The sequence below is a fragment of the Sander lucioperca genome, chromosome 16 (genome assembly GCF_008315115.2).
Source record: "Sander lucioperca isolate FBNREF2018 chromosome 16, SLUC_FBN_1.2, whole genome shotgun sequence".
NCBI classification, from domain to species: Eukaryota; Metazoa; Chordata; class Actinopteri; order Perciformes; family Percidae; genus Sander; species Sander lucioperca.
Genome location: NC_050188.1, coordinates 14,796,244 through 14,815,679, shown reverse-complemented (window position 1 = coordinate 14,815,679; position 19,436 = coordinate 14,796,244). Strand labels below are relative to the sequence as shown.

Genomic DNA, 19,436 nt, shown 5'->3' with positions numbered 1-19,436 from the left:
CCCGAGGACAACACAAGGGTTAAAACTTTCTGCATGTTCAAAACATCACACGTGTTCCAGGATGTTTTTTTAGGAATCATGTAGATCTCAACAACAAATCTGTTAGGGAATGAGACCTTGTTAAAGCCAGAAGCTGCAGAGTTTAAAGCTACATAAAAGATATGAAATCGCAAGTAAGCTCACACGTTCCCCTCCGTCTCCTCTTGTCTCCATGATAGGTAGGAGAGGGTCAGCATTCCTGAATATTCCCGGGGATTGCAGAGAATTCCTGGTGATTGGCTTTTGACTCCGAGCTTGTAGAGACATATTCAACAGAAACAGAGAAGATGTTAACGTTACATCACGCTATGCAGCGATGCCCTTTAGGATTTGCTTGCTGTTATGTTGCAGACATCATCTGCCGTAACAGATAGATTTTAACATTCGCTACAGGGAATAATGTCTATTTAAGACTTTATAGAAACCAAACAAAAATAGACAGCAACCTCAGCAGACTGGAGGCCAACTGGAAACCATTTGAAACCATCACCCAGACTGCAATGGAATCCATTATAAAACTATTAAAAATCTGTGAAGGTTCTCAGTCATCCAGGTCATGGTAGTTCTCTGTGATAAGCCTTTTTTTATCCAAAAGGCTTCTTCAGTTCTGAAGACTAATGGGGAGCTCCAGATATTTAACCTCTGGTGTCATTGGGACCTGTTGAGTCGTTGGGAGTCGTTGGGAGTCGTTGGGAGTCATTGGGAGTCTTTGGGAGTCTTTGGGAATCGCTGGAGGTCGTTGGGAGCTGTTGGTAGTCGTAGGGAGCTGTTGGCAATCATAGGGAGTCATTGGGAGCCGTTGGGAGTCGCTGTGAGCTGTCAGGAGTCGTATGGAGTCATTGGGAGCTGTAAGGAGACATTGGGAGTTGTAGGGAGCCCTGGGGAGTCATTGGGAGCCGTAGGGAGTTATTGGGAGCCGTTGGGAGTCATAGGGAGCCCTTGGGAGTCATAGGGAATCAATGGGAGCCGTTGAGAGTCATTGGGAGCCGTTGGGAGTCGCTGTGAGCTGTCAGGAGTCGTATGGAGTCATTGGGAGCTGTTAGGAGTCATTGGGAGTCGTAGGGAGCCCTTGGGAGTCATTGGGAGCTGTTAGGAGTCGTAGGGAGTCATTGGGAGCCGTTGGGAGCCATTGGGAGTCATTGGGAGTCATAGGGAGCCCTTGCGAGTCATAGGGAGCCCTTGGGAGCTGTTAGGAGTCGTAGGGAGTCATTGGGAGCCATAGGGAGTCATTGGGAGCTGTTATGAGTCATAGGGAGCCCTTGCGAGTCATAGGGAGCCCTAGGGAGCTGTTAGGAGTCGTAGGGAGTCATTGGGAGCCGTTATGAGTCATAGGGAGCCCTTGGGAGTCGGCGAGAGTTGTTTTTAAAAAGGCTAATTTCAAAACATTTTATTGAGCCATTTTTCTCACACGAAGTCAGACAAAATATCCATTTTGCTGTTTAAATATTTGTAAAAAAAAAAAAAACCACAGATGTAAAGGGTGACCAATAGCATTGATTTATGGTGGAAAACATTTTAATTGATAAAATATGGAGATACAAGGTTTACACTACAGCGTGTTCTTTATCGTGTTTTATTCATATTGTATGACTTAACGAGTTTGTATCATGGAAAAATAACTCTTGTTATGATTTGATACTAACAAAGTACCTGTAAGGATGATAAGAGTCAATGAATACATTACAAATTTAAATAAATACAGCTCATAATGAAATTAAGTCCAAACACTGATTAAACACTGTAGGTCAGGATCATTTCTAATGTTTCTCACTGTAATGGAAACCATCAGGATTCTTCTAATGCTTTCTGGGAAGGTCAACGCTTTGATCTATTATTGATTCCACTTATTAAACCCACTGTCATAATGAGGAGAAAATGCAAATGAAAGGACAGGGGAAGGTTAAAGGAAAGGAGGTTTTTTAAGCCTCGGCACATCTGAGACATGGACCATCATGCAAATCAAGTGCAACATATTGTCAGATTGAGGGTGTTTTCACATATATGTAGTCCTCTTTAACCCTCCTGTATCAGGAATATTCTCTATATCAGAAATGTGGGTTTCTTTCAACCAAATTTTAAAACAAAATTACGTGGATGGTTCCCTACAACGCTCTTCACATGTTAAATAAATGATCAGTTCACTACTTTCATTGAATTTGGGTTTTTTATTCAATGTTATAGCATGTAAAGAAAAACTGATAAAAGAACGTTGAAAAACGTAGGAAAAAAATGTCATTCAGTCAGTCAAAAAACATTGAAAAAAGGTGTCAAAAAAAGGTGTTTATTTTCTATTTTGACCCGAGAGAACAACAAGTGCATGGTTGCTGTGAAGACAACACGAGGGCTAAATCAATCAAATGAAATGAAACTAAAGACTGTGATTGGTTGTCTTGACCAGCAGCTCCTCTCTTCAGCAGTCAGGCTGGGTGATGTTGTGATGTGCCAATCAGAGAAGGGAAATTAGATTTCAAGACACCACCCTGGTTGAATCGGGTTGAAACAAAATGATGAATATAATTAAAGACCAAAAAACGTAGACGCTTACAGTTTATGTTTCCCAGATAAAAGGGACAGAGGTGTTGACACCTCGTGATGACGGAGATGAAATGATGCGTGGCGCTTGCAGCCGCAGCTGCAAAAATTGAGCTTCAAGAATGATTTCGGTCGCTTTGACGTCAACGTCAACATCAGCTGGCTGAGCTGTGATTGCGGCGGACGGCTCGATAAATGGAATGTAAACAAGTGGCTGCTGCGGCGAGTGTGCGTTGAATCCCAAAACCAGCTACGGGAACATCTGATGTGGGAGAACGAGAGACCACAGAAACACCACTCAAGAGTCTGTGAGCAAAGCTGTGTTTGGCAACTATTAAACCAATCAACAACTATTTTGATAAGTCTTTTTTTTTTTATGAAATAAAAGTAAAGCTTGTGTGAAGTCAGCTTCTGAAATGCGGATATTGTTCTAGTTTCATCTCTCCTCTGTGACAGTAAGCTGAATATCTTTGAGTTGTGGACAAAACAAGACATTTGAGGACGTCGTCTTGGGCTTTTTGGGAAACACTGATCCACATTTTTCACCATTTTCTGACATTTTAGAGACCAAACAGCTCATCCATTCATCCAGAAAATAATTAGGGATGCACCGAATCCAGATTTTTGGGGTTCGGCCGAATACTGAATCCACTGGTTAAGATTCTGCCGAATCCGAATACCAAATACCGAATCCTGTTCCCATCTTTAGTCCATTAACACAGTAAACACATTAATGAATGTAATGTACCTGAAGTTGCTGCATTTTGGCTGCTGTCTGTAGATTCCTTCATGCACAACTCGTATTCTTTCGGATGTTTCATACCAAATGTTGTAACAGCGGTGATGTTGTGTATAGTTTAGGGTCCTCGCCACCACGAGACAAATCGGCATTTGCAAATTGAACATGTAGCTGGACTTGAATGGCCTTCTTTTGACTGAAAGTACTGCCAAACTACACTTTTTCTGCTCACGAGTTCCATTTTCACTTTCTCCCAGCCTACTGCATTCAACGCTCCACCTACGTAAACACCTTCCCGTAATCAACGGCGCCGTCATTACGTCGACCAGCGTAGCGCGGGTAGTGCAAGCAGGGTAGGGTTGGGTTCGGTGGAAAAAATTCTAAGGTTCAGCAGAAACCGAACCCCGTCAAAAAGCCCAATATTCGGCCGGAAAATAACTGACACATTAAATCGACAGTGAAAATAATCTTTAGTTACAGCCCTATAGTGTCTGCCGAGCTCTCAGGTCCTCTGCTCAGAGTTTTTTGAGTGTACCTCGGACTTGTTTTAAACTTCGAGGAGACCGTGCTTTTCAGTCTGTTTAGCTCCTAAGCTGTGGAATGCTCTTCCACTAAGCTTAAGGTCGTTGGACTCTGTGGAAGCAGCTAAAACCTCATCTGTTCAGACAGGCATTCAGGTAGCATGTGTAAACCTGTGACCTGTCTGTTTTCTTTGTTTATTCTACCTGGTGTTTGATTTGCTCTTGTGAATTTTTGTCTAGTGTTTCCTCTTTGCTTTGTCGATGACTATATTGGATTTTAATTTGTTGTGTTGTCTTATTTGATTGTGAAGCACTTTGTGACTGGTGTCTGTGAAAGGTGCTGTGTATATACACTTTGCTTGCTTGCCCTAAACTACAGTGGCCGTCAGGGGCAAACGCACTGCAACCTAATGAAACACACGCAAATAGACAAAACACAAGCAAATTAAGGACATTTCTTTATATTTGACAACACATGCGCAGCATCTAGCAAATAAGCTGCAAATACACACAACACAACCAAATACACAAATGCGATGCAAATACACACAACACAACACATCCAAATACACACAACACAACCAAATACACAAACGTGATGCAAATACACACAACACAACCAAATACACACAACACATCCAAATACACACAACACAACCAAATACACACAACACATCCAAATACACACAACACAACCAAATACACACAACACAACCAAATACACACAACAGAACCAAATACACACAACACAACCAAATACACAAATGCGATGCAAATACACACAACACAACCAAATACACACAACACATCCAAATACACACAACACAACCAAATACACACAACACAACCAAATACACAAATGCGATGCAAATACACACAACACAACCAAATACACACAACTCAACCAAATACACACAACAACCAAATACACACAACACAACCAAATACACAAACGCGATGTAAATACACAACCATTTGTTTTCAGGGATTGTGTGCTTTTCTTTGTGCATCATTTCTGTTTTCAGAGTTTGTGTATTTGGTTGTGCTGTGTGTATTTGCAGCGTGTTTGCTAAATGTTGCGCATGTGACGTTGACGTTCCAAGTAAATTCCAAACAAAACAGAGCAAGCTGGCCCCTCCCCCCATGTTTCCGTAACTGTAATGACTAACTGACTAACTGTCACTAACCCCCACCCCCTCCCCCAACCATCTTGTCGCTGATTGGCTGGAACGTGGTTTGTTGTATTTTGGTGCCCAGCCTGTGCCCCTAGTGTTTGTTTGAAGTTTACGACCCCTGTGTTGTCTCCCGAGACCGGGCTTTTTCACGGTGTGTTCAGGGGGCAGGCAGCTAGCGGATCAAGGAGAGATGCCTACCATTTGAGACAAAAATGAAATTGCGCTGAAACCATGCATAGTGCACCTTTAATGTCAAAAAATCAGCTCGGAACAAATTATTAATTGACAGTTGTTTTCTAGCATTGAAACAAACAGTTTGAACTTGAACTCCTGTTGAAGAAAACTTCCGGATGATAAACATGTTTATTCAAGCTGCAGTTTTCGGAGCCATGAAACTCAAAAAGTCTGAAGGGAACGCATGGATTATTCTACCGTTAAATATTCATGATTATGATAATACACAAACTTCCCCTGTTGGTTGAAAGGCTACATCATGGTCAGCAAACAAACAATGTAATAACAAGTGAGGACAAAGAGAAACGGAGCGCCTCACCTTCAGCAGACAGAAGCCCGTTATTCATTCAAGGCTCCGCCCTGTCGCCAAGATAAGGACACCTGCACATCCACAGCTGCAGCTGTGTTACCATTACTGTGTAAAGCAAGGCCCATTATATAACGCTGATTACACAGACACATTATCATGAAAAAGTAGGCTACATGATGCACTCTAACACTTTGTCCCGTAATAAAAAATAGAACGTGTAGTGTGTAGCTTCAGTAGAAATACAAAACATTTTCGGTTATTTAAAATGGTCTCAGACAAAGCTGCTCAGGTGATCAACTTCTGGAAAGAAATCTGTTCTTGAACTCTGTCTTTTGTTCTTAAATTTAAAAAATGTTCAGTGTTTTTTTTGACAAAAACTTTTTTTAAAAATGACAAAAACTTGGAAAAAAAGACAGTAAAAAGAAGGAAGGAAGGAAGGAAGGAAGGAAGGCAACACTAGGTTGACAAAAGTGACAAAAAAAATTCAAAAAGCGAAAGAAGACAGTCGAAGAAAGGAAGGAAGGAAGGCAAGAATAGCTTGAAAAAAGTGATGAAAACATCCAAAGGAACAAAAACTTTTTTTTTAAAAGTGACAACTTTCAAAAACGGTGAAGAAAACTAAGAAAAAAAGCGACAAACTTGTATAAATTCAAAGACAGTAGAAGGAGGGAAGGAAGGCAAGAATAGATCCAAAGAAGGAGACAAAAACTTCACATTTCTATAGTAACAATCATATCTCATCCCAGAGAAATCTATGGTAGATAGATGTAAATTTCTTTAAATGCAAACCAAAAAATAAAATGCATTCATAGATAGACATGTTCCCGAAACTTGCTGGTGCTGGTACCTTATAGCCTACATCAATAGATAAAGAGAGAAAACATTATATTAAACACAACAAGAGACCTCACAAGAAATACAAAGGCCTGTTCTCATGAGCTATACGTTCAAAAAGCTACGAAAAGTTAAGTGTTCAATAACAATAAAATGTATAGTGCAAAAGAAAAAGGCAACTTCATTACCACACTACTGTACAAGTACAAAAATACATGACGGCCTCAAAAGATGCATGCAGCATCAGCGCATACACATAATGGACACAATAGACAGCCTAACATCTGACGGATGAAATACGAGACTTTAGGCTAAATCTGGCATAGGCTATTTACAGAAATGTGTATTAATATGCACTGTCCCTGTCAAATCAAACAAAGGTGTAAATGATAACAAAAGGGCTTATTCTGGCCTGATTTGACAACATTCACATGTTGAAAGAAACATTGAACAGGAACTTGTAAAGTGCTTTTTTTCTCCACCTTGGCCTTGTGTAACCCATCATTAAACTTGAGGGGAAAAATGTCATTCATGTTAGATTACGGTGGAAGCCACCTGTCCAGAACTAAAGCGAGGCATATTAAAAGGAGCCCTGGGGAGTCATACAGTATGCGCTACGCAGCCTGAGGTCACAGAAATACACATTTTGCCCCCTCGGCTCACTCTCGAAGCACATTTTTCTGCTGCCTCGCCTCCCGTTAACGAGCTAAAAGGAATGAGTAGCTGCAGGGCTGCTGGATGGTGAATGAAGCGGGAAACACCCATCAGCCCCGCTGCAAGTCTCAACTGAGACATCAGCAGCGTCAAGCTGCACAGAGACCGGAAGTAAGTAAGGCCATTCTGTCTTCAAATTAAAAGATAGAATGTCATCTTGTGTTTATATTCGGTATATTTAGAGCCAAGACACACCGACCAGACGGCCGACCCTCTGCAGAAAAGGCAGTTGGACTGATCAGTCTCCCCGAGTTGGTCAAAAAAGTGCCCACACCGAAGCAACGAGACGTAATACGTCTCCATAACAGCAGGCGGCGCTAATCTGTACTGTCGCAGAAAAAAATGAAAACCGGCAGCTGATTGGACGAACGCGTCACGTGGGTCTGGTTTCTCCAGGAAATTCAAAGACAGACTGTTTGTTCAGAATACGATCTCATAATGTACTAAAATAGTTCACCGAAACTGTATTTGGGCCTATGTTGAGTGTTGTCTAATGTACTGGGTTTATTTTCAGTACGAATGTTGTGTTCAGTTTATCGCATGATGGCTGGGTCATGACCGAAAGAACGAGATCCAGGGTACAAGCGGCCGAGATGGGTTTCCTCAGGAGGGTGGCTGGCGTCTCCCTTAGAGATAGGGTGATCATCATCTCAGTCATCCGTGAGGAGCTCGGAGTAGAGCCGCTGCTCCTTCGCGTCGAAAGGAGCCAGTTGAGGTGGTTTGGGCATCTGGTAAGGATGCCCCCTGGGCGCCTCCCTAGGGAGGTGTTCCAGGCACGTCCAGCTGGGAGGAGGCCTCGGGGAAGACCCAGGACTAGGTGGAGGGATTATATCTCCAACCTGGCCTGGGAACGCCTCGGGATCCCCCAGTCGGAGCTAGTTAATGTGGCTCAGGAAAGGGAAGTTTGGGGTCCCCTGCTGGAGCTGCTACCCCCGCGACCCGACCCCGGATAAGCGGACGAAGATGGATGGATGGATGGATGGATGGATGGATGGATGGATGTTGTGTACATACGTTTATGTTTTGTTGTACCTTTGATGTTTTTATGTTTTTGTTCTTTTGATGTACTGGGAGTATTTAATGTTAATGGATGTATGTATTCCCGCTTATGTAATATTCTTATGAGATAATAGAGGGCCAAGGAAGAGTATAGCTTCTGTTTAAGACAGACGGAAGCTAATGGGGATTTTAAAAAACAAACAAACAAACAAACTTTATAATATTTGGTTGGTGATGAAGATAAGATATTGAAGACAAATTAAAAAATTGCTGAATTGAATCATTCATAGGCAACATATCCCACTCCATTCAGTCTTCTTTTTGCAGTTTCCATATGTATTTTATATGTTTCTTATGTCATTTGAGACGCATTTATGTCACTTATACATACATACATTTTGTTTTATTTCATTGACTTTAGTGTGTAAATTCGCACATGCGCGTTGATGTATAGTAAGACTGGGCATGCGCGATTCGAAAACGTTGATAAACTTGATTTAAACCGAAAAACGGTCGATGTGGAGTAACGTTATCCTTGTCAAACTTCGGAAAATGTAAATATGTTTAGATAGTGAACAGAGACGCCTTTTTTTCTTTCAACCTTGATGACATGTTGGACGGCCAGACGCATTTTTTGATAGCTAAGATGCTAGAGTTAGCTAGAAACTCTAGTTTAACCAACATTATTCAAGCTAGCAGAACATTAGCTCGGCTAACCTAACTATGCTAACTGTCCCCAAGCTATTAACATCTTTTAGTGGTGTAGTGTAGCTAGCTACATGTTTAAATTAACTGTAGAGTGTCAACTTTGTGAAGGTAGGAATATAAGAAGGTGACTAGAAATGGCGTCGTGTGAACTGGACAGGTGGACAAATAATCTGACAACTCCGGTAAGAACATATGAGGAAAATCGTTTAACGTTATTTATTCATTTCCCAACTCTCCCTATCAACACTTGACATTAGTTAAAGTTTAACGGTCGTTGTTTTTATTTTAAAGTTGGCAGTTGGCAGAGACTATTTCGCTTTTGTCGACATTTGTGTCCCTTTTTTCCCTCCGTGTTTGACGCTTTACGCGCTATATATTGTCGACGTTTTTTTTGTCGCGAAAAATGTATTAACCTCATGTTATTAAAGGGTAAATTCCATATTCATAAATCAAAATCTCCGAAATCCAAACCATGCTTAAATGTAGGCTATTAATATTGGACTGTAACTCCATGACTGAGTCTCTGAAATGCTGTAAAGGGGAACAATGTTAGGTCTGCAGTTAGCTAGTGTGTATATTTCTTTCTATTTGTGTGTGTGTATATATCATTTTGTGTGTATATTTCTCTTCTTTCTTGTATTTTAAATTGTGATTTGTCACTGGGTGAACTGCTGCTAAAAATGTCGTTCATTATGTAGCTACAATAACAAATACATCTTCTGATTTCTAACGTTACACGAAGACTTACACTAAAGCTGTGAATGTTTTTAGCAATTGTAGAAATGTAATGAGATGAGAAGTTGCTGTGTCAACTACTAATGTATGTTGTTTTTGTTAGTTTAATATTGTTGTTTATTTAGTCGTGATTTTCCTTTGACGCCTTTTAAAAAAAAAAAAAAAAAAAACATCCTGTTTTCTCGGCTTTTATTTTGAAAGTTGTGACCGGTAGTGTGCTGTATCATTCGCTCAGACTTGTCTCCGTGGTCGTCAGGGTCCAGGGAGCGGAGAGTTGCTGAACACTGTGGATCAGAGTCGCTTTGACGGGAGGGGGGACACTAGTGAGCTTCCCATCCAGCTTGTCCGGAGCCAGGAAACATATGATCTGAGAAGGTAACAAAAAAAACCTGCTCTCTTATTCACACTCTGCAGTCTGCGCACACATCTTGCAAAAACCAAACCCAGCTTTTAGATCCGGGGATGTTTTTCTCTCCACCTCATGTCTTCTCCGTGCAATGGCTGCAACGTGCAGATCTCACCTGTGCTCATTTCAATTAAGGGAAAAACTTGCGCAGCTTCTAAAAGTGAATTGGGACTGATGTATCTTATGATTTTTGTGTCAGAATTGGGTGGCTGTGCGTGATTTTGAGTGTGCAACAACCGTGTTTAAAGCTACTTCTAGTGAGAGTGATTGATCCGGTATAGATGCACAGACACAAGCCGTGAAGGATCTCCTAATTCAGCGTCCCGCGGCGTCTTAAAAAGTCTTAATTTTCCTACATCAATGTAACGCTACCTCTGATTCCTTGTAATATTTTAATTGCGTGGTGTTGTAGTTCTTTCTGTCGCTAGTCCAAATATAATTCGCTGTAATACGACTACAAATGAGACCAACATGCAGCTTAAATATTGCAGCCAATCTAGACACCAGTCAAATAATGGCAATGAGGAAATTGGGGGAATTGTTTCAGACAATGTTTCCAGACTCAGAAATCTGACTTTTTTTATTTTGATAGGTCTTAAATTTCATCCATTAAGGTCTTTAAAATGTCTCAAATTTGACTTGGTGAAACCTGTAGAAACCCTGTTCATTGATGCAAGTTAAGGCATGACACAGTATAACAACTAAATTATATAGAAGCTGATACTCTACAAGTTTATTGCAGGAATTAGACATAACATAGCCAGGTGTTTTAATGGAATCATCATAAACTCCATATAGTCGCGCTGTAAGTGCCTGAGGGAATATTTCATGAATATTGTTAGTGATTTTTCGTTCACTGAGACAGGGCTGCTCTCAGTCTCATCTCACCTATAATCCTAACTCTGTTTTTTATTACCACGAGCACAGCTTGTCCTAACACCGACATCGTGAAAATGCCAAGTTGTAACTGTCGGTCATATCAATAAATTATTGAAAATTGCCTGAAATTAAAAATGTGGCTGCAGTACTAGTTAGAAACAAAGGGTATGTTTCTGAGTCATTACACATCTAATGTGTATTTTCTGAGAAACATTAGATGCAAGGTGTTTTAATGGGCATAAAATTGCCTCCAAAAAACAACCACATCTGTAGTCCTATCGTAACCTCCCGAAACGGAGCACTTTTTATGGTCACAGCTGTGTGACTCGTTGCACCTTCAGTCTTCTGCATGGCGTATTAATATGCTTTATGTTTGATGCAGCGAGGAGTATGTGACAGTAATATCTTTTGACTTTTTGTGCTGGTGGTCTTTGCTTTAAATGCTTAACATCCAAGTACAGTGAGAAATTGTGATATAATATATTTTAGAAGTAGCAAAAGAGACCTTTATTTGAAAGACATTAATCACAGATGTTATAACCACCCTGCCCCTCCCATCAAAGTGTGTGTGTGCGCGTGTGTGTGTGTGTGTGACGGACACAGACGCACTGTACACCAATGGGATATCAATTTGGAAGGGATTTGATGGGAGGGGCAGGGTGGTCATAACATCTGTGATCTTTCCTACTAGAGATGAATGTCTGTTCATATCTCCATTCACCATGGGGGGGTGGAGATCTCTACTTTTGAGCAAAATTGAAATTTTGAGCACCAAAAAACGTCCCTGTCTGCATTCTAGTGAATTTGTCTGCAACAATTGGTGACTTCTCTGCATCAAGTTATGGTGCAAATGTCTTTTATTCATGTGAAGGAAATTCTAATAGTTTTTTTGGTGGGGTGGGTTGCACTGGACAGTTTTGATTCATCTCTCCCTGTAAATTCCGCCTTGGATCCACCACACAGTGCTCATTTGAAAAAGAAAATCTGTCACTTTTAAAGTTGGTTTGCCTGTTACTACTGTTATTTCCTTACAAGCCATGTAAAGGCTATTTTTTAAACTCGGGCGTTAAAGGACAATTCCGGCGCAAAGTGAACTTAGGCGTTAATAACACGTGTACCGAGTCGACCGTTCTCTGGGATCTGTTTTCACGCTAATCGACTGTGACCAGTTTTAGCGCAAGGCGCTAATTAGCTTATAACGCTAGTCGTCGGGGCACGGGTAAAGCAAAAATAAATCGCTATTTCTATACCACTAACAAGGCTCAAAATAGCGCCATCTTGGGAAAACAGTCACGACCAGTCGGACGACGAATGCCGTGCATTGAGCTACGTTACCGGTTACTGGTTGCACGGCGTTCGTCGTGACTGTTTTCCCAAGATGGCACCAGCCTGTTATCGTTGAACGGTACAGTCTTTCTAAACTATCTTTTTAATAAACTGTCTGTACACTTACAAAGTTCTCAGTGCTTCGGTTTACATGTAGGGACTCTCGTTATGCTACCGTTGAAGTGTGGTGCTATTTTGAGCCTTGTTAGTGGTGTAGAAATAGCGATTTCTTTTGACTTTAGCATGCCCCGACGACTAGCGTCATAAGCTAATTAGCGGTTTGCGATGAAACTTGTCACATTCGATTAGCATGAAAACAGATCCCAGAGAACGGTCGACTCGGTACACATATGTTAATAAACCCTAGGTTCATTTTGCGCCGGAATTGTCTTTTTAATGTGTCGTTCATTGCCGAGCCTGGTAGTAACCGGTTCGGCGACCGACGCCATCATCTTCGCTTCGTCTCTTTAACGGACTAGTTGCCACAGACAGTTGCCTCGTTCATGGACTCGCCGCTGCAGAATGAATATAGAAGAAACAAATGGATATTTGGTGTTATTTTTGGCATGATAAAATAAATTCTGGCCTTGGTTCTGGGTTGCCTGTACAGTTGTATGGGAATCATTGCTCTCTCCCTTCTCCTCTTCCTCTTTTTCCTCCCTGCTCCTCCTTCCCTCCTGCCTTCTCTCTCTCTCTCTCTCTCTCTCTCTCTCTAGTCTCTCTGTCCTCTCTCTCCTATCATATCTCCTCCAACCTTCCTCACACACTCCACTGTTTACTCTGTCCTCGTCTCCTTCCTGATCCCTCCTTCCTCACTTGACTTGCTCTTTCCTTCCACATCCTTTCACCTACCTTTCTCCTTCCTTCACCTCCCATCCCCTTCCCTCGTCTCTCCTCTCTGACTTTCCTCGTCTCCCCTCCTGTTCCTGCTCCTTAAGCGGGATTCATGCTTCTGCAGAGCCTCTTCGCAGAGCTCTCGCCGTAGCCTACGTAATCACAGTTGTTGCGGTCTACCCACGGCGTCGATTTAACGCTGAAGCATAAATTGGCCGTTACTCACCTGTCTTTTCCCGCCCCCTCCTCTCTCCTTCAGGTGTGCTGTGCCCTCCTGTCTGCTGCTTCCAGGATGCAGTTCTCAGTCAGACTGAGCGTCTGCGTGCTGGGCTTCGTCCTCGTCTCTCTGTTCCCTCAGCCAGCACGGGGTCAAGGTAAGTGCCTCCACTAGCACGCTTTCCACTCAGGAGCCAACAGGGTCAACGAGGTTTACCACGCAGCTACGCAGGACCAAACGAGGCCAAGCCTTTTTTATAACGGCCAACAGGGCTAACCATGAGGTTTCCTAATGGTAACCTACCGGGTACGCCAGAGTGGCTCCATATAGAGCTATAAACTGGGCTAGCTGATCCTTAAACAAGGATAACTGGAGTTATAGGCCTATGTAATGCTTTCTGCAGTGTTTTCCCTCCATTTGTGGAAGAATTATATGCACTTATTTTGGTGGACGGGGGGTTTAAGTGTCCTCCCTCAAAAAAGAATTCAATAAAATAAATGCAATTTCACATCATTTTGGACCAATATCATCACCATATCTGAGTCTAAAATGTTGGAAAAGCTAGAGCAGATAATAAATACATAAAACTCAAAAAGCCTAAAGACAAGACTTGCTAAAGAAGTCCACTGGGGACCAACTACAGTCATTAGACCGGATCTTAGGTAGTGCCCAAAACGGCTTGGGTGCTGCGTCTAAGCCTTTTATACTGATAGGGAAAAACCCCCCTGTTCTACATTGGTGTCAAATTGGGAACACCAGGGATTCCCACAGTGCCAAACGGGGCCAACATGTCTTCAGGTTTTAGTGGTTGTATCCGTGGTTACTTTGATCTTCAGTTTTCTTGGGCAACCTGGGTCGTTCGACTCGGAGGCCAAACAAGGCCACCTACCAAAGAGCCGAGCATGGTTGCCTCGGGTTTCCCATCGTGATTCGTAGCAGGGTTTCCTAACGTTTCCCGTTTGGTCTATTATTTATGGATACAGAAAGACAAGAGGATCCAAGGGATGACATGTAAAAGCGACGAACACTTTTTTCCGACATGGTCCCTGATGGAAGAGAACAGGACTTACAACACATGGCAAACTCATACAGCCCTTCTAAGGGTAAAAATGAAGGAAGAAAAAAAACTACAGATCAAAAGTACCAGATAGAACACCATGAGCTACAAAGCAACAAATTACCCGGTCCCCAGTCTAGAGTCTATTTTCCCCTAATTATCCATTTTATTCCACAAGTAAACTGTAACTTTATGTTTAAAATCCCTTTTCGTTTCTGCCATTTTAATATTAAGTGGAAGACTATTCCATCAAATAATTCCTGTATTTAAAAAAAGGATTTTCTTGCTTCGGCATTCACACATGGCACCTTCCATGAACGGACACTGGCCCTAGTCTCATGGGCATGTTGAGTGTGCACCATCAGAATCTGAAATCCCAAATACTCCGGGGCTACAGCATTAATGTTATTGTACAAATGATTGAGGTTAAGTTGTTCAACCCTAAGATTTACAGGCAAGAACTCTACCCTCTTAAATCCATTAATTCCAACATGATACCTGGAAGGTTTACACAGTATGAAGCGGATCATATTGTTTCGATAACCTGCGTCTTATTTTTCATTTTCATTGTCAGGCCACTGTACCACGCTGAGCATGCATAGTCAAAATGGCACTGAATGAGTGCTGAGTGCTTTTATTTTTTATTTTGGAGTCAAACTGCCTTGTATTACGGTATAAGAATTTCAATTTGCAGCCTCTCTTGTTCAGTCATTTCTCTACAGTGGAATATCCTGACGGTGTCTGGTCCAGTGTAATACCTAGATATGTAAAAGCATCCGTTGCTTCTATATGGTTATGGTTCTTAGCAGGGTTTATTACTTATTTACTTGACAGAGGAATTGGTTGTTTCCACAATGGGGCCAAACAGGGCTAGAAATCACGCGACGCTTATCTGCTTTCAGCATAATGATGAAGATGGTAAGCTCATTGCTGAGCCGGTAAACCTCAGTGTGGCTCTGTTCTGTAAATGCAGGCATCATCCTTTTGCACGCAGTGTTTTATTCAGCATGTTTAATTCTTCACTTTGTGGCAATGTTGATGTGCAGCTTTGCTCCGAAGACATTTGACTTTTATTCGAAAGGATTTGTTCTTATTAAGTCGTTGTTTTCATCCTTTTTTTAATGTGCGATTTCCCTCATGTTTTTTTTTTTTTTTTTTGTGTCTCAAAGGGAAAAGCCTTGCTGCCAAAATCATAATGAGGACTCAGGTTTTACTGTCTGCGAGACAAACTTGTGTTGCTGCGACACAGTCTGTCACCTCCGTAATTAATCCGCTCTTGTGTGTAACTGATTTATTCATTTATTTGGGGACGTGTTCAAGGGGCACTCTAATGACAGATTTCTGTGTAACTCAAGTTACAGATTTGAAATCTCCACTAGTCCCCCAATGTGATTCTTGAAATGTGGGTATATATATTCCTAACTTTGCCTGAAGCAGTTTTTTGATGAACGTCCCTTTTGCTCCCATACATCATACATTAACTTCACAGCATTTGTGTGTTTACCTACAGCGCCTCGCTGTCTGTAAGACGAGAGAAGTACACGAAGAGCTCTTTGTGTACTTATTCTTTCCCTTTTTTATTGCTGTTACCAATCCATATGCTGAGATCGTCTTTCACACTATTTAACTCATGCAATTTATTGAGCAGTTAACACATAACCTCACTTATTAACGGATAAAGATGCTTCTCCTTAACCCTGTTATTATCATCATTAACAATCTTATACACTCCTTTATATCAAGTGGACCTTTTCTCTTGGAATGCAAATGATGATTGATATAATCATGATCTTAAATTAGTTGGGTGTGCTGAGTGCGATTTCTGTTTTTGTAAAAGAATCTCATTATGGATCTAAGATAAGGTTTTGAATCTGTTATCAGTCTTGTGTTGGTTGTTACATCTTGTAAAAGAATGTGGGGCGGGGTGAAGGGAACACACTAGAGATCGATGTTTTTCTTTGAGCACATTTAGGCACTTACGCTGCACCCAAACACATCCAGCATCCGCCAACTTTCAAAGCATGTTGGCAGGGTCGGACTTGAAACAAGGCTAAACCTGCTCAGCCGTGTGGTGGAGAGACAAAATCTGCTGACATGGCGCTTAACCATGAAGTCAGGACATGGGCTGATACTGTGTCCTGCCGTAATACCAGATTACGGGTTTGAAAGGTCTGCGTGCAAACGTTAATCACGAGTCTGCTACCCACATTGGTGTTCTGTTTTGATTGGCTGACAGCAGGGCACAACCCTGCTGCTGTACTGGGATGGATGGATGGATGGATGGATGGATGGATGGATGGATAGATTTTTATTGATCCCAAAAAATGGGAAATAACGGTGTTGCAGCAGCAAAATATCAGACACACAGCACACATACAGAGTATACATTAAATAATAGGAAACAATATACATGAAATAATAATAGAATACTACACAAGCAATATTTAAAATATATACAATTTGGAAATAAAATTTACAACTGTTTCAATAGATACAGAAGATATTCTGTCCACGCAGAAGTCAGTTTCTTTAAAATTGGTATCTTTGTTCACTTGTGTAATATTGCATAACTAGGGTTCTGAGTATTTTAAGTTGCTTGTTTTGTCTAACCAACCAAATCTAAAGATATTATCACTTAAGACCACGAAAAATAGCAAATTGAGACGCTGGTACAAGCAAATATTCTGCAAATGTTACTCAAAAATGACCTAAGCAATTGATTGAACATGAAAAATAGTTTTCTTCTTTGTTTTTCCAAATGGTCTTCAACCATAATTTGCTGATTTTCGACCCTTCTGAAGCCTGTCATCCAACGGGAGTTTTACCGGCGGATGAACGCAGACCTCCGGTTACTACCGCCGTTCGTCTGCACGTACGGCAGAACAGAAAATCTGCAAACTTTCCCTTAAGTTACCAGCTAACGCTAGCAGGTAGCTAGCTAGCTTGGTTGCATTTTTCCAAATGAAAAACTACTTTTTTGTAGTCCTGCAATTTGTGACCCTGCAAGATCCCCGGTCTTTACAAATGATGACAGCCTTTACCGTTACATGGTCTTCAGGTGTGAGATGGTGTCGGACTGCAGTCTTTTCAAAGTCTGTACAGCCTGACGCTTGTGCAACAGAGTACGTCTGTCACGATGAGGACACTTGCGAGGTTTTGTCCAGAGTTTGAACTGAAAGCAACCGCATTCCTCCAGGCCATAGTGTGTTAGCCTCGGCTACAGCAGTGACCCGGGATAAGCTGAGGAGTTACGATCGGCTTGGAGAGCTTCCACTGAGAAACTCCTCAGCTCTGTCTGTGGCTCTCTGTTAGTCTTAGAGGAGTCAGAGGGGGTGAGAGGTTTTTCAGCAAAACTGAAACGGAACATGAAAAGCTGATAAAATAGACTTTGTGCTGATCTACGAACACACACCTTTGTCAACAGAGTGCAGAGATGTATATAATTGATCTATCGTTCGACTGATCGATGAGTCGACTAATCATTGTAGCTCTAGACATAAATTCGTAGATTCATCGATGTTGCAATTCTCTGTTTAGCAAATTGGAGAGAGTGCTCTTGGCGATGACAACGTGGTTCTTGGAGACGCTTGACGTTTGCAATCTAAAAGTGACTTACAGTTGGGAAAACTTTCCACCATCCTTTCAAAGCCTCCTACTCGCAAACTAGAGTTTTACAGTTTTTCTGTGCTCAGCTCTGCATGTCTCTTCACCTAATAATGACCCAAAAGTTCTTCTATTCCACTCAGTAATGATTTAAAACCCAAAACTTTGCACGTCTGACTTGCCGCACAACTCCCAGTGGGTGTGACGGGACACCTCTCCTCCGAAACCTCGGCAGCAGACGGCACTCGGCAGTTTGCGCACGATTCTCCATGAAGAATAGATAAGAATTAAGTTCTCATCTCTACAGGCGAGGCCTTTTGTCTCTCCAGGCTGTTTGCTCAGCATGCGATACTTGTCTCTGTGTGAGAATACAATCTTAGAGAAAATCTGTGTGTGTGTGTGTGTGTGTGTGTGTGTGTGTGTGTGTGTGTGTGTGTGTGTGTGTGTGTGTGTGTGTGTGTGTGTGTGTGTTGCTGCAAAGGAACCGGCAGGTTTTCTTAAGAGGCGACAGAAAAACACCACCAAAGCCACATGGATTTTTTTTTTTTTTTTTTATGTGCATGCACCCGAAAACAGTTGCCTCCAGTTGTGGATAAACATACATAATTCATGCACTCACACAGGTACACACAACACACACACAGTCCACACATTTCAGCCACACTACGGAACGGAGAGGTGCAAAAAAAAAAAAAAATCTGCTTCTCAAATAATTTGGGCTTCGAGCAGCTCTCTCCAGAGGAGAGAATGTCCTTTTGTTTCCGTGACAGAGAGCTAAACCCTGAGCCGAAAATCCATGCAAGCCCTCGTTCTCATCCCCAGGTTGGTGAGATAATTGGTACAGTATTCCTTATATGTGTTTTGTGTGTAAATATATTTGCCTGCTGTTGAATGCGCCGGCTTCACATTCCCTCCATTTGAAATCAGGATTATCCTTTCCTGTGCTGAACTCAAGTTTCTTTGCATACCTACACGAGTAGTTTTCTGCAGATAATGATTTGCATAAAGAGGCGGTTCACCCGAAAAGCGCTGCAGAGGCGTTTTGGTTTATCAGCTCGACTAAATCCTGTATTGTTTTGGAAAGCTGCAGGGAGTGAAGTGGATATATCGGTTCAGAAAAGCTAAAGATAACAGCCACTTTCTCTCTGAATTTGTGTGGTTTGCAACAAAGCTGTCCCTACCTCGGGCGACACATTTAAAACAACGTTAATCCGTTAATTTTAGGGATGTAAGGACGCACTGAAGTCACGATATGATTGACAATACGATTTTCTCAGGATTGTTTTAACAGAATTAGCTGCAGACAAATTGTTTTCTATAAACTGTGCAAAACAACAGATGTGTCCTCTTAGCAAAAGTGCAACTGAAATTGTATTTTATCCTAAATAACACAAATTAAAGGTGCAGTAGGTAAGACTTACAAAACTAACTTTCTGTCATAGTTGCTGAAACTGACCCTATGTTCGAGTAGAACTACATGAAGCAGGTAATTAAAAAAGATAATCACCAGATGCACCAATCAGGGCCGGGGGGGGGTGTCTAACTGCGTGTCAATCACTGCTCATGCACAGGGA

At 41.7% G+C, this 19,436-nt stretch overlaps 1 protein-coding gene across 1 annotated transcript in view; it reads left to right on the top strand.

The window, feature by feature from the left end:
- Positions 1–8,564: 8,564 nt before the first annotated feature.
- The window catches only part of LOC116059779 (collagen alpha-1(XIV) chain-like), a 252,849-nt gene continuing 241,977 nt past the window's right edge, over positions 8,565–19,436 (top strand). The window contains exons 1-3 of the mRNA XM_035993029.1: positions 8,565–8,987; positions 9,797–9,916; positions 13,251–13,359. Of these exons, the coding sequence (XP_035848922.1) occupies positions 8,940–8,987; positions 9,797–9,916; positions 13,251–13,359 (277 nt within the window). The 5' untranslated portion in view covers positions 8,565–8,939. The remainder of the gene's footprint in view (positions 8,988–9,796; positions 9,917–13,250; positions 13,360–19,436) is intronic.